Source organism: Gymnoscopelus braueri, assembly GCF_963280865.1.
Source record: "Gymnoscopelus braueri genome assembly, chromosome: 17".
Taxonomy (NCBI): Eukaryota; Metazoa; Chordata; class Actinopteri; order Myctophiformes; family Myctophidae; genus Gymnoscopelus; species Gymnoscopelus braueri.
In genome coordinates, this window is record NC_137617.1 from 45,725,423 (window position 1) to 45,744,562 (window position 19,140).

The 19,140-nt window shown below is 38.9% G+C and overlaps 3 protein-coding genes across 4 annotated transcripts in view; 2 read left to right on the forward strand and 1 right to left on the reverse strand.

Moving 5' to 3' along the window:
* The window catches only part of LOC308105418 (N-lysine methyltransferase SMYD2-like), a 78,176-nt gene that overhangs the window by 28,582 nt on the left and 30,454 nt on the right, over positions 1-19,140 (forward strand). The gene's annotated exons all lie outside the window — the stretch shown is intronic.
* Positions 1-19,140, reverse strand: part of LOC308105423 (uncharacterized protein) — a 145,412-nt gene that overhangs the window by 10,093 nt on the left and 116,179 nt on the right. The gene's annotated exons all lie outside the window — the stretch shown is intronic.
* LOC308105416 (N-lysine methyltransferase SMYD2-B-like) overlaps positions 519-19,140 on the forward strand; it is a 23,222-nt gene continuing 4,600 nt past the window's right edge. Inside the window, exons 1-11 of one of the 2 annotated variants that reach the window (XM_080456130.1) lie at positions 519-573; positions 4,991-5,060; positions 5,217-5,421; positions 6,027-6,099; positions 9,532-9,642; positions 11,151-11,211; positions 12,552-12,661; positions 13,522-13,589; positions 16,715-16,817; positions 17,741-17,851; positions 18,303-18,439. In XM_080456130.1, coding sequence (XP_080312256.1) covers positions 5,054-5,060; positions 5,217-5,421; positions 6,027-6,099; positions 9,532-9,642; positions 11,151-11,211; positions 12,552-12,661; positions 13,522-13,589; positions 16,715-16,817; positions 17,741-17,851; positions 18,303-18,439 — 986 coding nt within the window. In that variant the 5' untranslated portion in view covers positions 519-573; positions 4,991-5,053. The remainder of the gene's footprint in view (positions 574-4,990; positions 5,061-5,216; positions 5,422-6,026; positions 6,100-9,531; positions 9,643-11,150; positions 11,212-12,551; positions 12,662-13,521; positions 13,590-16,714; positions 16,818-17,740; positions 17,852-18,302; positions 18,440-19,140) is intronic. The other variant, XM_080456129.1, reaches the window with a different exon arrangement.

Here is a 19,140-nt window from a genome sequence, read left to right on the forward strand (position 1 = left end):
GAGGAAGTATTCGTTTAGGACGACATTTGCATGCCGTTGTGAGTGAACTTAAAAGGAATTGAACATATTTTTTTAATGAAAAATAAAAACCTCGCTCATCGCATTGCGCGGCGTTGTGAGCTTGTAGATCTGCTATTTTCAAAGTGGTTGTTTTGCTGCTATATTAACACATTTTGCTGGGGACGCCCTGGAACCCCCTCAAGGACCCCTAGGGGTCCCTGGACCCCACTTTAAGAATCTCTGTAGTAGAGAATAGACTGTAGACTAATACGTGTTTAACCAAACAGGTATGAAAAAAAAAAAGATTCTGTGGAGCGCTCTCATTTGGCTTGTTTTCATGTTATCATGTCCTTTCTAATGCTGGTGTATCATAGAGACATGATTGGTTGTTCTGAATGTGCGTAGGCTAAGGACATTGGCAACACTTCTCTCACTCTCTCCGCCCAGCTTAACTCTTTCCAGGAAATAGAAACCATTGTATTAGGTATCTTGTATCTGACACTTTGTGATACAAATTCATCAACTCAGTGTCTACAGACAAGGACCTTGGACAGACATCAGGATTCATGACAGGTGAGGAATTAAACACATGTTTGATAGTGTTACAGTGTAGATGGGCAGTATTTGAAATACATGTATTTGAAATACGTATTTGAAATACGTATTTGAAATACGTATTTGAAATACTTTTTTGTATTTTGTAATTTGTATTTGGCTGGGATGGAAAAAATGAAATGTTATTTGTATCAAAATACTTTCAAATACTTTTCAAATTGTATTTTCTGTATTTGAAATACATAAAATACTTTATTTTATTGTATGGGCAGTATTTGAATTACATGTATTTGAAATAAGTATTTGAAATACTTTTATGTATTTTGTATTTTGTCATTTGTATTTGGCTGGGATGGAACAAATTAAATACTTTCAAATGTAGTATTTTCTGTATTTGAAATACATAAAATACTTTTCTTTTTTTCCCACAAATTGACACGTTTTAAACATTTACACAGGTTTAAACTGTAGGAGAAAAACAAACAAACAAACACACACACACACACACACACACACACACACACACACACACACACACACACACACACACACACACACACACACACACACACACACACACACACACACACACACACACACACACACACACACACACACACACACACACACAATGTGTGATGTCACTTTTACTCCGCCTCTGATTGGCTTACCCTAAAATTGAACCACAAATGAGAGGCAGAGTAGGGCGGGCCTTGAGTTGAGACAGACAGAGTTCACATAGTGGAGTCAGTTTCTCATAATACCCAGTCATTGAAATTCCAGTGTCCAGGTATTATTCTTTTTTCAGAATAGGTAGGACACTGATTTAATGAGTACGGAAATACATGTTTGTCCAGTAGTAGGCTACACATTTAGGGCTAGGCCCTATGTGTTTCTGGCCCTATGTGTTTTATTTTTATTTATTTTTGACAAACCTGACCCCCACAAGCAACTGAAGCCAGCATAGTGGAGTCAGTTTCAGTTTTTGACTTGATGTGAATTGATTACTAAATAATCTACTAAATAAAGTTCAAGTTGTGGCATCTGTGCAGTGCAGCTTTGTTTATTCACCATGTCCATGGATATGACAAACACAGCCACAAGGTTTGGTTTCCTTATGCATTAAAGATAGTTTACTTTTGTGAATTACTGCATAACACATAAATGGTCAGACAAGCCTAATATTATTTGTGATGCTATGTATATACAGCATACAGTTCAAAGATAATTGCCACTTTTTTCAATGTAATTTGGTGGTGGTGGCAGCTGTGCATTCAGTCTCATGCCATAGTTATTGTCTAGTTTTTGATGATAACGGTAACTCTGGCATGCGCTCTCACACACAGTGGTAAACATTTAGGCTGCGTGCTCCAAAGCCAAACACCATCAAAAACACTCTGCTTGTATGGTCAATTTATTCTTAGAAATTCTGACAGGCAATTGATTTAATATTTGGCAATCAATATATTAAATAACTAATCATTTCATAATTTTTTATGAAATGTATTTTGTGTATTTTGAAAATACAAAATACGTATTTTGTATTTTCAAAATACGTATTTGTATCTCAAATACATTTCTCTGACCTGTATTTATATTTTGTATTTTGATAAATTGTTTGACCCAGTATTTGTATTTTGTATCAAAATACTTTTCAATGTATTTTCGCCCATCTCTTGACATGCGCCATGGAGCGCGCGCTCCAGCGCTCCATGGCGCACGGTGCATATTTGCGCTCATGCAGCAGGGTTTGCCAGTCCAGACCATTTTACTTAAACGGATAATTCATAGAATGTCATAGAATGTTACGGTTGTAGCCTGTGTTCGTCATAATTGTTTTGTAATACGTCTTGAATAATAATTTAACTGTGATCAAACCTACCTGCTAATGGCCACCTATTACCTGGCATTGGATAGCTATATCACCTGTGAATGAGCACATTATCATCATTAAAGGGGTGCTTTCCATTGTTTTGTGTGGAAGAATCAATCTGTAGCAATGATGGTGGCTCATTTGCAATTGCTTGGTCTATTATCCATAACATTTGTGTGTGTGTGTGTGTGTGTGTGTGTGTGTGTGTGTGTGTGTGTGTGTGTGTGTGTGTGTGTGTGTGTGTGTGTGTGTGTGTGTGTGTGTGTGTGTGTGTGTGTGTGTGTAAAGGTGGGGGGGTGAGGGGGGGGGGGCAACATCAAATTTACAAGCTCACAACAATCTACCTGCACAAAGACAGCATTTCCACTGTTTTGTCTACTTCTATCAGACTGTCAGTTATCAAGTTGTCTGTGTGTCCACATGACACCACAGACTAAATATGTTTGACTGAAAAATAATCCAAGCAGTTATTAATGGTTCCGAAATGAAATTCAGTCCATTTCAGTCCATTAACACAGGTTGATTCAGGTCTTCTCTCACATAGTATTTCTCCCTCTCTTCTCTTTAACGGTCATGCACTTCACATTCAAATGTGCAAAAGACTTCTTTCCAAGCTAGACTGTGATGAAGTTCTGTTAAAAAACACTTGTGGACACGAATCCTAATTGAGGCGCCCAGTCTTCCTGGTGCCCAGCCTGTCTAGTGCCCAGTTTTCCCTCTGCCCAGTCTTCCTGGTTTCCAGATTTCCCTAGTGCCCACTCTCTCCACCCCAAAGTGCCCACTCTTCGGGGTGCCCACATTTCATTAGTGCCCACTCTTCCAGGTGCCCAGATTTCCCCAGTGCCCACTCTTCTCCAACCCTAAGTGCCCACGTTTCCCGAGTGCCCACTCTTCCTAGTGCCCAATTACATGTATGTATGCATACATACATACATGTAATTGGGCATACATACATATATACATACATACATGCTACATGCATACACATATATATATATATATATATATATATATATATATATATATATATATATATATATATATATATATATATATATACATACATATTATTTGCTAGTTTTGCTGCATCTATATGTGTTGAATGGTCTAAGGGAGACATGTGTCTTCCCTACAGTAGCTACTAAAGAAAAGGGAGGAAATGATCCTTGCCTTAGGGTCTCTTAAGCTAACAAAGCAATAAATATGCGCATAAGAGTGAATGAGTTGTCTGCTTGTGAGTACTGGGTCCAGAGTGAATTTGTCATTATAATTAGTTGTGATATTTTGGAAGTTCTTTTAAACAACACAGTAATTATTTGAGGCATTGATCTTGTTTGTAAGAGCATAGGATTTTTTTAATTGCTTACCGTCTATGAATATTGCCTCAAGAAAATTAAACTTTTGTTGCCTGTATTAGAGGTAGTGAATTCGCCTTGGCATTATATATAATTTATTTTGGCAGTATTATTTGAGTTTTAATACTCTATATTTCTTGAAGTGCTTTAATTTCACACAAAAAGGATTTTCAAGGTCAAGTAAAAATTATGCATGAGAGATTTGGAGTTAAAGGGGTGAGGTTAGGGGATAGGCTCCCCAATCCCTTGCCCCTAACAGGCGACGGTGGCGCAGAGGCAGTAAATCCATGAAGTGCCTAAGAGAGGACTGATTGGTTGCCGCGCCTGGCTTGGAGGAGGGATTACAATATATTGCCATTTGGTGACATGTATTTAAGTCACCAGCATTCATAATATGACTGAGTTAGAGGGCTGAGGTGGTTCCCATACAATTCTGTTTGGCTGACATTGTAAGTCTCGTAACTCCTTTTGATATAAAAAATATATCACCGATTCTTCTCAAGCTGTGAACGTGTCTGTGCCTTATTTGACTGAGTCCCCATTCAGATTTCCCGGATATTATTTTGGGGGGTCCCCAGTTCAAATATGATTATTTTGGGGGGTCGTGGCCTGAAAAGGTTTAGAACCACTGACATAGGCTACAGGCTCTGAGGTGGACATAAAACAACATAGGCTGCATAAAATAGGAGGAAGTATCACGTGCAGGACGACATTTGCATGCCGATGTAAGTGGACTTAAAATGAATTGAACATATTTTTTTTAATGAAAAATAAAAACGTTGCTCATCGCATTGCGTCGCGTTGTGAGCTTGTAGATCTGCTATTTTCAAAGTGGTTGTTATGCTGCTATATTAACACATTTCGCTGTGGACGCCCTGGAACCCCCTCAAGGACCCCTAGGGGTTCCTGGACCCCACTTTAAGAACCTCTGTAGTAGAAAATAGACCGTAGACTAACGCTTGTTTAGCTAAATAGGTATGAAAAAAAAGGTACATTCTGTGGAACGCTCTCATTTGGCTTGTCTTCATGTTCTCATGTCCTTTCTAATGCTGGTGTATCATAGAGACATGATTGGTTGTTCTGAATGTGCGTAGACTAAGGATTTTGGCAACCTCTCTCTGTCTCTCCGCCCAGCTTAACTCTTTCCAGGAAATAGAAACCATTGTATTAATCAGGTTTATCTTGTATCTGACACTTTGTGATACAGATCAACTACAAATTCATCAACTCAGTGTCTACAGACAAGGACCTTGGACAGACACCAGGATTCATGACAGGTGAGGAATTCAACACATGTTTGATAGAGTTACAGTGTAGCCTACAATAGAACTGTATGACTGTACATTATAATAGTATAAGATGATGCTGATGAAATATGTTTTAATATTTTCATTAATTACAATATCTATCTTTGCTTTCCTTGTGGAATAAAGCTGCTTCGACGGGCACTCTGAAGACCATGGAAGCAACAATGCAGGAACAAATCGAGGGAATCGAGATGTTCGACAGTCCTACTAAAGGACGAGGTCTTCGGGTGACCAAACCATTCAAAGTTGGAGAACTTATCTTCTCCTCCCCGGCGTACTCTTACGTCCTCAAAGTTGAAAAGAGGGGAAAGTACTGCGATTTCTGCTTAAAGTATGTATTTATGTGGCATGCATACATATTCTAACTTGTTATTTCCTTTCTGTGTGCATTAACAGGCCTATGTTGTAGGCTACGCATCCGAATGATTAGTGCAGTCTTTACACATGCGTAATGGGAACATTAATATTTAGACCACTACTACCCTACAGTTTATTGTCTGTATCATTTGATTCAGTTCCTGACAGCTGAGATAGCACATGTTCAACAAACACGAATAGCATTCAACACAGACCACACCCACTGCTTCACTGTTAAGCCAGTTAATTTGTGAGCGATTCTCTTAATATAGACTATAGCAGTGGTTTTCAACCCTTTTCATGCCAAGGACCCCTACATTGATATACATTTGGCCGCGGACCCCCATCTGAAAATGTTTTGTGCCAGGGACCCCCAGAAGCAAAGATTTGAGTTAGAAATGTTTGCTTTAAAAAATATAGATATTCAAAGATATGCACACATTTTCATGATGTTTCAAAAATAGCAGATCTACAAGCTCATAGCGCGTCACTCGGTGCCGCACTATTACATCCAAGAGGATGTAAACACATTTGTTGTAACATGCTGCTCATTAAAACCTAATGTTTGTTCATTCATAGGAAACCTGAAGAAGAAGACTTGAAGCAATGTGTAAAGTGCAAGAAAGCCTTCTATTGCAATAAAAACTGCCAGGTAGGAAACGAGTGGATGAGGATGAGGAAGAAAGGGGTTAATGACTGCAGGAAATTGAAGCTTTTATGTATTTATTTATTTACCAGGGACAGTGCACATTAATCAACATGTCAGTTTTCACGTCGACGTAAATGAGCCAGAGTTAGCCAAAAGCTAATTTTCATCTGAAGTTGCTCACATTATTCCTCTACCATCTGATTGTTAATGAGTTCTTAGTTACTTTTTTGATTGATTGATTGAATACTTTATTACTAGACAGAAATGTAAACAGCTGTGCATGGTACAGTCAGACATTAGGCTAAAATGATAACACAAAAAGGTCCTGGGGACTTGTTTCCTTGTATGGCTTTGTTTCATATCTGATACAGAACACTTCTGATTGAGTGTAAAACAGAAACATAGAATGGAATGTGATTGATCACACATGGAAGTTCACCTTTGGTTTCACTGTGGATCAATAAGAAACAAAACCCAGATTTTTGGGTCCGATGCTGATCCCAATTTCCGAGCGTCCTAAACCACCGATAACGTATATTTTATCATTTCTAATCATTTTGAAAAACGTTTATAAAAAAGTTTATATTTAAGAACATTTAAATAAATTAACAAATAAATGTAAATAAACACAAATAACTGTTTGATAAGATAGGTTTAAGAAGTAAACTTAAATTATGAAAAGAACAATTCATTTGAATTACAATTAACAAGGAGCCCAGGTGCTCATCCAGGCTCTTGTCATCTCCCGCCTGGACTACTGCAACTCCCTCCTTGCTGGTGCTCCGGCATCAGCCATCAGACCTCTGGAGCTTGTTCAGAAAGCTGCGGCTCGTCTGGTGTTCAACCGCCCCAAGTTCTCCCACACAACTGTCCTTCTCCGTTCTCTGCACTGGCTCCCCGTAGCGGCTCGCATTCAGTTTAAAACCCTGGTGCTAGCCTATAGGGCAGTGAAAGGAACAGCTCCTTCTTACCTCCGGGCTATGGTCGTTGCCTACACCCCTGCCCGACCACTTCGGTCTGCCACCTCGGGGCGACTGATTGCCTCGTCACTCAAGGGTCCTTCTGGTCGATCGACACGGTCACGACTTTTTTCTGTTCTGGCCCCACAGTGGTGGAATGAACTTCCCACTGATGTCAGGACAGCAGAGTCACTGCCCATCTTTCGCCGCAGGCTGAAAACCCACCTCTTCAGGAAACACTACCCTTCCTCTTTGCCTGGCCTACTTGTTGTTAGCTACTTGTACGAACTCTTGTTTTATTTTTTTATTATTTTATTGGATCTTGTTTAGTCAATACACTTATTTGTTTTAGCTTGTGCTCATTTGATTTTGCTATTTTGTCTCATCTGTTTAAGAAAGTAGGTAGCTGATATATTGCACTTTTACCTTAGCGCTAGGTATACTCTTGGTTGCTTGTTTATGCAGGAAATGCACTTAAGACTTCTGGTGATTAGTAGTTTCGTTCCCTACCTATGTTGAATGCACTTATTGTAAGTCGCTTTGGATAAAAGCGTCTGCTAAATGACTGTAATGTAATGTAATGAAAAGAGTCAATACACATGAACTGAATGTTATTTTAGTTAATATATAAGTGGCTATGACCACAGTAGACATGCAAAGATCTGATTCGGGTGGAGAAGCGCTTAAGTGGGTTAATTAAAAATAATAGCTTTGTGTGACATGAAGATATGAGAAGAGGGTAAGGAAGGACACAGGTCAGTCAAGGACAGGACTAGTGTATACTGAGAGCTAAGCATTGTGTTGAGTGGCATTACTGGCATACACTGTACTGTACATAGCATAGCTTAGACGCCCTATAGACCAACTGTTAAAGGGACATTTCGCCGATTTTGCAACTAGATCTTCTTTTAATGAAGTTTAGGACTCAAGAAACAAGATCCTTGTGTATAATCTGTGTTTTTAGATATCTAGTAATCTTCGACTATATCGTGACGTTATTTACGTCACGACCATATGGTCTCGTTCCTTTCCGCACTACATGTTGTCTTGACGCGTCTCAGTCAGACCAGCTCCAAAGACAGCCCCAAGGGATGTCCGTAACACTTTGTTCAACCTTCATTCCCCACTCGGCCACTCCCATTAGCTGCGGCCAGCGGGCAACCCCCCTTGCAGAGTGAGGCATTACTTTACCTGAGTTATCTTCTGATAGTTGTACTTGAATGTTGACATGGAATTATAATCCTGTTTAGTGTTTCATAAGCGCAAGCGTGAAAAAAAAAAAAACAGCGTGGAGTGGCGGCGCGGGTAAACAAACACCGTCGCGAAAGGCTAGGATCACAATACCAAGGATTCGACAGTGATGTCACTACTATGCGACACGGAAGTAGAACTGCATAAAGATACCAAGGATTTGTCAGTGATATGACATCACTAACAAATCCTTGGACATATATGTAACTAGATGAACGTGTGCGAGGTACACGTTCTTCAGCCAGTGTTGCCAGATATTGTGAGAGAAATAAGCAACCAGGTCTATGAAAACAAGCCCAAAAGAAGATAACTAGGCCAAGAGCACTTTACCTAGACATGGGATATTATATATTTGAAAATTGCCGATCTACAAACTCACAACGCTTCGCGACCCATTGTGAGCTTGTAGATCTGCTATTTACAAAAAAATCTTGAGGGGGAAAAAGTGCAAAATGTGGAATATTTTTGACACATATTTGTTAGGGGCTCCCTGGCACAAATTATAATTTCAGATGGGGGTCTGTGGAAAAATACATGAACATGTTTGAGAACCACTGGTTTAAACAACAATCAAAACATTTGGAAACAAGCCCAAATATCAACTACATTTTAGAAAGAAGCCGCTTATAATAAGCAGACATGGCAACACTGGCATGCTGTTTGTATGTTGTTGTTAGAGATCACACCCACATGCAACCTCCCCTTCCCACAAGGAGGTGCAGTGCACCAAAGCATTATGGTCATTGTAGTAATGCAGCAGTCCAGTCAAACCCTAGTCAAACACACAGATTTCATTATTTTTCTGGCCATAGGGTGCAAATTTTAAATTGTGCTACTGTTATCTACTACAAATACTATTACCATTGAGTGATTGCAGTTTCTTCCAGGGGTGAAATGCTCCTTTAAGCAGTATTTGTGGGCGAGTTTAATTTTGGTGATACTGTGTGCCAGGCAACATGCTTGTAGGGTTAATTTCATGCCTTTACACAGATATACATAAATGGAAGACATCCACAACTAATGTTATAACCGGCTTCAGCTGTGTTTACAGTACCTCAAAATGGCTGCTGTGAAAAGGGTCAGTTTATGTCTCAAGCATCATGTTGCAAACTTGCTAAATTTGTGTGTGTGTGTGTGTGTGTGTGTGTGTGTGTGTGTGTGTGTGTGTGTGTGTGTGTGTGTGTGTGTGTGTGTGTGTGTGTGTGTGTGTGTGTGTGTGTGTCAGAAAGAGGATTGGAATATGCACATGCTGGAGTGCTCAGCAATGGTTAAGTATGGTCCGAAATGGTGTCCAGAAGAGCAAGTCCGCCTGGTGGCCAGGATCCTTGCCACAAAGGTGAGTGGGGGGTCTTTCTTGATAATCTTGCCAACGTTATTCCTAATTATGAAATACGAGTTGTTGGGTCTAGTGTAGTCTCGCGAGCAAGACTGTTGCCAGACACTCCCCCGCTTCCGTTTTGTCTTTACAATCGCACAAATTTGTGCGATTGAGTATGAATCAAAAATAATCTAAGCATATAGCTTGCTGCTTATTGGAAATGGAAATTCTAAAATGAAATGTAAAGATATATGAATGTATATATATATATTTGTTTGTTTATTGGATTTTTCACTGAAGCATTCAATATCAAAAGTTGGTAGGCTACTGTGCAGATACATAATAGCTTCCTCCAGTGCAATCCATCAAATACAAAAAATGTAATAAACAGATTGAATTAACACCCGAAAACTCACATCATACAGGAAATATAGGTACAAAAAAAAGTAAACAATAAAAAAACTGAAACACAGACGGATAAACAAAACAAAACAACATCAGTCAAACAATATATATCCATTATAAGAGACTAGGACTACTCTTGTCTTTGCCCTCATTAACAATTCCAGGATCTATTTACGCTATTATGCCACGCCTGCAAGAACAACCTCTCATGAATATGCTAATATGCCACGTCCCTGGAATCAACATGCAGACAAACTTCCCTCTGGATGTATGTTGGTGTTTTCATTGTTTGTTTTGGTAGCACAAACACATCCCTGTCTACCAAAACAAACAGTGAAAACACCAACATACAGCGAGAGGGCAGTGTGTTTCTGCTGGTTGGTAAACACCTCCACACTAGTGTAGTGGCTGATGACTGCTGTTATAGAGGGTAATTATTGGTAAAATATATACTTATTGTTTTGTTATGTAAACACAGGGCAAAGTTTCATACTGGCTTTTAAGTTCTGATTCTGGGGACAGAAAGCAGACCTGTCCCAGATGACCTGGGAGGTCAGAAATGTATTTTGGCCTTAAACCATTCAGTGTTTTATAAACCAACAGTAGCATTTTGAAATCAGTTATTTGACAATTCTTCTTCTTAATATTATCACTAAAGGACATGAATGATGTGTGATGGGTATAAGTAATAGGTACCTTACAACTGATGAACTATCTGTAATTATTTAATTGATTTGTACTAACTGCTGTATAGAAATAAACTTTGTGCCTTCTGTTTATTAATAAAGATATTAACTCTTTGACTGCCCCGGACGGGAATTCCCGTCCGATGGCTCTATGGCTATCATGGCCAATGACGGAATGACGAAAATATGAAAACATTTTTTTTTTTGAATTTTTCTGAATTTTTTTGTCTTTTTTTTTGGGGGTTTATCTCAAAGGAACTAGGAGATAACGCTATCCAAAAAATTGCTGCTCCATTCACTTCAATGTTAAAAAACAAGAGGAAAAATGCACCTTTATCCTGGCACTGGGACGACACAGTCTGAAATAAGTGAAAGAGTTAAGAAGTGTAGAATTTTTGCCGATGCTTAATTTCTTGGAAATGCTTCTTTCTTCAGAAGGCACAGAAAGAAAGATCTGCATCTGAGAAGCTTATACTGATGGGAGAATTGCATTCACGTAAGGGATCACTCAACAGAAACACACAAGCATGCGCACACATGGGTACATTCTCCATAAAATCTGTGTTAATTTAATGTAATTCATTTGTAACTAAGAGAGAGGAATACTCTAGCCAAATGGACCCTTACTGGTCCATTCAGTTCCATTTATAAACTCTCAAGAGTTGAATTAACAGGAAAAAAACAGGATTCTACCGATTTAAGGGGGGGGAGTGGGCAATATTTTCGGGCACGTGATCGCTGTTTTCCAAGGCTGATGTGATCATTCAGTGCCAGACAGTGAAGACCACCATTACTTTTACGTCTATGTGAAAGGGCCAATAAAAGGGCCATTCACACTGAGCACTATAACTATAACTATAACTATAACTATGCAAATAGAGTTTTAAAAGTGTAAAAGACAAGTGGATGGCAGAGTTCACACCTACTATTAAAAAAAATACAATGGTGAACGATAGTTATAGTTGTCTTTATAGTTATAGTGCTCATTGTGAATGGCACTTTAGGCTGCTAATTAGAATAACAGAAGCATAGAATGTGTTATTATGGATCCCACCGCAGTTCTAGGCAAACCCCTCCCGTGCTGCTCAGAAGCCCTGGTGACGCATGCAAACCCGCCTGTATGTTTTCCGCCCGTATGTTTTGATATTTAATCTATGCTTTTATTAGGTCAAACTTGGTCTTGATAGAAAGGAATTTCTCCGCGCTACGTGACCGCAGTAGTACAGTTTCACTGCGGCCACTTCCATTCAGAACGTCACGTTTTATTATTTCTATTATTAGTTTAAACTTGATCTCTGTAAGGAATCCTGTATTGACCTCGATAAAGCTAACGTAGAAATAATAAATTATGGCACATACATAAGTTTCAGCTTCAATGGACTGTCTGTACATTTATCCGTTTAACTGCTAAAAAAGACGCTAGTCTTTTATATATGCTAATTAATGATATGCCACCCAACTTGTAATATGGAGTATTAATATTATGGAGTAGCCTATATACATTGATTCTGTGGATTTTCTTTTTTTTAAATATTTAATAATACTATATTTAATAATCAAATAGATTTTTTCACAGAATCAAATGTTTTATGGTCATGAATCACCAGGAATCTGGATGGCTTTTTTCCAGGCTTAAATAATTAATATAAATATTTTCAGAAATCTCGGTTTGATTTGTGGCACCACAAAATGGCCGCCACTGCTATGCCCTATAGGGTTGAAGTGGTTAATACAGTGGAGCAGTGCATTAGTGTAACCTGTCTATTCTGTATTTATATTCTTTGCACATGAGTACATTTTTACACATTAAGTTAATTAACACTGTGTATTTTATAGACGAAGAGAGTTTCAAGATTCACGAGGCTGAAATCACCAGCCTGGATGACTTCTATTCTAAACACCTGGACTTCCCTGATCACCATGACCTGCTTTCACTCTTCTCACAGGTAGTGTGAAGACACACACACACACACACACACACACACACACACACACACACACACACACACACACACACACACACACACACACACACACACACACACACACACACACACACACACACGTAATTGTTGTCCAGCAGAAACCTTGTATGTCCAAAACGGTTACTTTACAGGAAATGGGGGTAAAATAACACGTGTTCCAGTGGGTGCAATGTAGTCATACTTTAGTCACAAGCTCTTAAAGGGATACTTCACTTTCGGGCCGGGGACACATTTAAAAAAAAATTCATGGCCCCCTCACGCATTAGAGTGTCCTACTAATGCGTGAGGGGGCCATGAATTTTCCATAACTTTTTTCATTTATTTTTAATATTTTTTTTAAATGTGTCCCCGGCCCTAAAGTGAAGTATCCCTTTAATACTGTTCATTGGTTCAAAGTTTATAAAACCCATGGACAGACTTTACCACTTTCAACCTGGCATCCCTATATTGAGCATGCCATTATAGGTAAAGAAAAATCTAAAACCAATAGCTGATCTACAAGCTCACATCACGATGCACATCACTGTGAGCTTCAAAGAAGAAAAGAAATATAGAGATACAAGGTTTCTGCCAGACAGTAACAATATACTCTACCTCCCCCCCTTTACTGTCTACTACTTTGATACAGAATAGCATTAGTACACACTGACCACTTTCTCACCTGTCCAGCTCTCATGGATTCTGAAACACTAACAATCTGCCAACCATTTCTCAACTAACTCACAGCAGATCATTAAAAATGAGAGGAAGAAGAAAATAGGTGTGAAACAGGTGTGAATACATTAGTAGGATTAGTAATGATTTCTCTCTCTGTGTAACAGGTTCGCTGTAATAGCTTCGATTTGCATGATGAGGATTGGGATCCTATTGGTCAAGTAGTCTACGCTGAGTAAGAACACACACACAGACTCGCACACACGTACGCACACGCAGGCACACAAACGCACACGCACACATACAGAGTTAAACCCTCATCAATGTAACCACTTAAACCCTACTTATCATGTCAGTAAACCATTAAAAATAGCTACAGTACTGCAATAATGTGTGGTTGTCACAAAATGCCATTAAGCTACACCAGGACTTGCCTCATGGCACACCAGTGTGCCTCTGCACACCATGTGAGAACCTCTGCCCTAGAATAGAATAACAACAACATTGTGAGGAAAAAGAAAAATAATTAGAATTAATTGTGCAGTATGGATTTGCATAATAGTCAATTATTTGCATAATAGCTTATTTTTACCGCCTGCCCCGCCGAGGCACATACAAACACACAAGCCCTTAAAGGGGTAGTTCACCCCCCAAATAACTTTTTTTCTATTGATTACTCACCCCATGGAGCCTTGAATTCATGGATATTTTTTTGTTTTTGTCGCATTCCTTCCTTTATTATTTGATTATAATAAATTTAGCCCCATTGATTCCGGTAGGAGACACAAATGCATTTGTGTCTCCTACCGGAATCAATGGGGACACATTTATTATAATCAAATTATTGGCTTAGGAATGTGACAAAAACAAAAAAATATCTATGAATTCAAGGCTCCAGATGGTCAGTAATCAATAGAAAAAAAGTTATTTTGGGGGTGAACTACCCCTTTAATACAACCAATTTCACTGAAAAACATCCCTCCAGATCATGGAGGGATGTTTTTCAGTGAAAAAAAAAGAAAAAGAATATATATATATATATATATATATATATATATATATATATATATATATACACACACACACACACACACACACACACACACACACACACACACACACACAATGACTGAACCCCTAATTACTCCCAATGAGCAGGTTGATGTCTTGCATGGTTTCCTGCACCGTCGGTGTGTGAATATGAGTGTATTGCGCTTTCGAGTAAGGTGCAATACAAATGCACCGTATTCTATTATTTTTACTAGTGTACAGTACGTTTAGGGTTAGAGCTATGTGTTTTGCAACCACATGTTACCACTCAAATTAAAGCTTAGAATGGTGAGCAGTTTTCTATAGCCATTAGGAACATGTTGGTTCTCAGAACACACTTTCAAATTTGGGATATTAATAGGCCTTATTTTAAAATCATTATATTTGTATATGAAATCTTGTATTAAAAGGCCATGTAAGCATATATGGACGTTTTGAAGAAGTAAAATCACCATTCCAATCAATTCCCCATACTTGAATTGTGCAGAGAAGTGGGTTCATATATGAACACCATTGAAAGTTCTTCATATATTTGTTGAAACAATTTGCATGTGACAATATATGGGTCACTTGAAAAGGAAGGAAGCAAGCACTCATGAGACGAGTTTTCGAAGTACAAATGTACAGGGTGCACGGTTCAGGAGGATAAAGTTCATAGAAAGGAATACCAGCACTCACTTAAGTCCTTTTAGGCTCTTATTTATTTAGGTCAAAGCTCCCAAGCAGCAGCGTCAAACCGGACACAACACATTCTATAAGAAACAACCAAGTAAAAGTTCTCCATTTAGACCTTTTGTTCACGATCCCCACCTCTTTTTAAGGGCAGTACTGCCTCAATACCCTGAAACCTTAAAGAACAGACTTCATGTCCCACCGCATTAAAATGTCTAGCCACAGGCGATTTTTCATCCTTGTTTCTAATATTACTTTTATGTTCTGAAATTCTCACTTTAAGTTCTCTTTTGGTTTACCCACATAACAAAGGCCACAAGGGCATTTTAGCAGATAAACCACAAACTTAGTTTTAGGTGATGATGCTTTTAACATCAATCTTTTTTCCTGAATGTGGATGTAAAACATGATTCCCTCTGATCATTGCATTGCAATGAACACAATTAAAACACGGAAAGTTGCCCGTAGGCAAATCGGACATAAAATGTTGAGGTGGAACATAGCAGTCTGCCCTCACTAAAGAGTCCCTCACATTTTTTGCACGTTTGTGTGCAAAGATGGGGGGCTCCTTGAAAACATGACCCACATTAGGATCACTCGATAACACATACCAGTATTTTTTAACAGAATTCTTAATGTCAATGCTCAAAGGGGAATAGGTTGTGGACAAAACTATCTTAGATTCCCCTGCACGAGCAGGCTTTGGAGTTAACAAGCTAGACCTCTCTTTCTCTCGAGCTCTCTGTACATTAACACTCAGCACTTTATAACTATAACCTTTAGTTTTGAAACGATCGCACAAGTCCTTAGCTTGTCTTTCGAAAGCACTGTCAGTACTACAGATTATTTTCGTCCTCAATAGTTGACTGTAAGGTAAGCTTCTCTTTAACCCTGAAGGGTGATAACTAGAAAAATCAGTTTGTTTTCTGTAGACACAAGTAGAAATCTTATCTACATCTCTCTGTACTAATACATCCAAGAACGACACTGATTCTCTACTAAACTCTAAATTGAAGGATATCGATGGCATTCTAGAATTAATATAAACCTTAAACTCCTCCAACTGTTCTACTGACCCAGAGAAAACGAAAAAAAAACGTCATCAATATTTTATTTTGTTGTTACCCGGACCACTCTGTGCATGGCACCAAGGTCCCTTTATAAGTGACACAAAATCAGTATGTTGTCATTACACGCTGAAGAAGGCCTCTGGGCCGAAACGTCCGGTTTGACGCTGCTGCTGGGGAGCTTTGACCTAAATAAATAAGAGCCTAAAAGGACTTAAGTGAGTGCTGGTATTCCTTTCTATGAACAATATATGGGTCCACATATTCAACGCATGATAACTGCACTAAGCTACTAGTCTGCAATGGTTATCATGCCAAACTGTGAACCAGAGATGTATACAGCTGGTCAAAAAATCTAACTTAGATTTGCCCACCCATTTGATAATCATAGCTCAATTTTTGGCTCTGGCTCATGGACTCTCTCTCTCTCTCTCTCTCTCTCTCGTCTCTCTCGTCTCTCTCGTCTCTCTTGTCTCTCTCTCTCTCTCTCTCTCTCTCTCTCTCTCTCTCTCTCTCTCTCTCTCTCTCTCTCTCTCTCTCTTCTCTTCCTGTTGACCCTCTCTCCCCTCAGTGTTTCCCTCATGAACCACAGCTGTGTACCCAGTGTGGTTTTCACAAACAAGGGAACGGCAGTAGAAATACGGGCAGTACAGGATATGAAGCCTGGTGATGAGGTGAGGAGAAGAGACAGCTGCACAGGGATGTATGTGTGTGGATGGGGGACACAGTATGTGTTACAAGGGGGTAGGGCAGTGGTTTTCAACCTTTTTCATATTCAGGTACATTATTTATTCGGCATTTAAGCCACAGACCACCGTTTGATGAGATTTAGACTCTCAGACCCCAAACATTTTCTAAAATAGCAAAATAATTGTATATCTTTTGTGAGTGTCTTGTAAGCCTGTACGTGCTGGGCATCAGTCTTTTAGGGTAGGTACACACTGTAGGATATTTGCCTCCGATTATGCTATCGGGGACCTTTTTTGGCGATCGCCGACAAAACCCCCCAAAACCCCCCTCGGGCTTTGATCAGCGACATATTGCTCGCTGTGTGTGAAAGGCTCTGTGATAAAAGCACTCTGCGATGCGATCCAGAGTGTTTCTAGATATCTAGCAGGTTTGATATTTGGCTCTGTTGCCGACTGGACATCATACAGTATGAACGGGGTTGCGATCACTCTGCAAGAAGATCCGCGCTACAGCCAATGAGAGCACATTACAGCCACCCTGGCTAGGGGAGGGTCGCTGGACCTGACAGCAACAAACAGACTCCTGCATAGTACCACAATATTACCGTACAGTCCTGTATTAAGTTAAACATTATAAAACAGACATTGGATATTTTAAAATAGCCGATTACAAGCTCACAACACGTCACAGCTATTGTCGGCGATCAATCTATAGTGTAAAAACCACAACGATGTATGACAGCCGATTTCAAGAAATGATCAGATGACTCCCTGACCACTTTAAAAGTCCTACAGTGTTTACTTGCCCTTAGACACTCCAGATAAAAAACAACTCCTTGACCACAGAATTAGATGTGGAGGAGAAACCTGAAGTAATCACATTGTGTTTGTTGCTGTGCCTTCCAAAGATGCTGATCAGATACATAGACATTATGTACCCAACAGAAGACAGAAACAACAAGTTAAGAGACTGTTACAACTTCACCTGTGACTGCCAGGAATGTCAAACTAAGTCCAAAGTAAGTCATGAAAAACCAAGACTGAAAAAAACCCCTGAGAAAATAGAATGACGTATACAGTTCAGTTCAGAGGTTTTAGTTGGAAGTGTAAACACAGAGATAATAACCTTAGAACATAGAGCAAACACTGTAAACCTTTTCAACCCAAAAGAGACATTTGGTGTCTGCAAGGGACCCAAATGTGCTAAAATTATTATTCATATTAATCACTTAAGCCCTATTTTCCAGAAAATTGTGAATATTTTTAGAACATTTCTGAGAATCTTCTGAAACATTTTTGAAATAAATAAGCAAACAAACAAACAAACAAACAAACAAACACAATCACCACCTCAACATCACACACAAGAGCACAGCAGTATTGATAGATCATTGATAACAGAATTATCCTAGTTCACAAGCGGCTAATGTTCCTCGACTCTAACATGTCATCTTCTCTCCTTGGTCTCAGGACGAGGCCAAGCTCAAAGTGCGTGAGCGGAGTGATCCCATTCAGCCAAACGTCATCAGTAACATGGTCCTCTACGCTAAGAAGGCCATTGAATGGTTTGAATTAGCCGTCAAGAGCCAGGAGGAAAATATCCTTACGTAAGATGAGGTTTTCACACCCACAACTCCCTGTGTTTTAGACCATGTGCCTCCTTGTGCTATTATAGGGCTGTCACGATTACAAATTTAAGTTGATGATTAATTGTCATTCAAATAATAGCGATCAACGATTTAATTGTGTGTTTATCATTGAACATTGGAACAAATGAAGCCTTTTAGGCTTTGTAATCAAAAATTGCACAGGGCAGATATGACAAATAACTGAAATATACGAATACATTATTGACATATTTAACTAACATAATTAACATATTATTTAACTTTTATTCCTGTAAAAAAAAAAAGCATAAATAGCAGATCTACAAGCTTACAGCGCGTTGTAAGCTTGTAGATCTGCTATTTCTGCTTTTTTTATTATTTGAAAATGTGTGAATTTTTCAAAATGGAAACGATTATGACGATTATGCAAAAATAATTGCGATTATCTCAAATAATTGTGATTCGACGATTATGTAATAATTGTGACAGGCCTAGCTATTGATCGTATAAATAGCTCCCGGAGATATGCCGTACCTGTTCTCGAAAAGCCACTTTCTTTCACTGATCCACTGAGACAACCTATACTTGTTCGGCAAGAGCCTCTTTGCTCTGAAAATATTCTCTGAAAACCAACATAAATGTAATTAAATACATTTAAATTCAAAGTAAAGTAAATGTCAAAGCTGTTGAATCAACAAAGT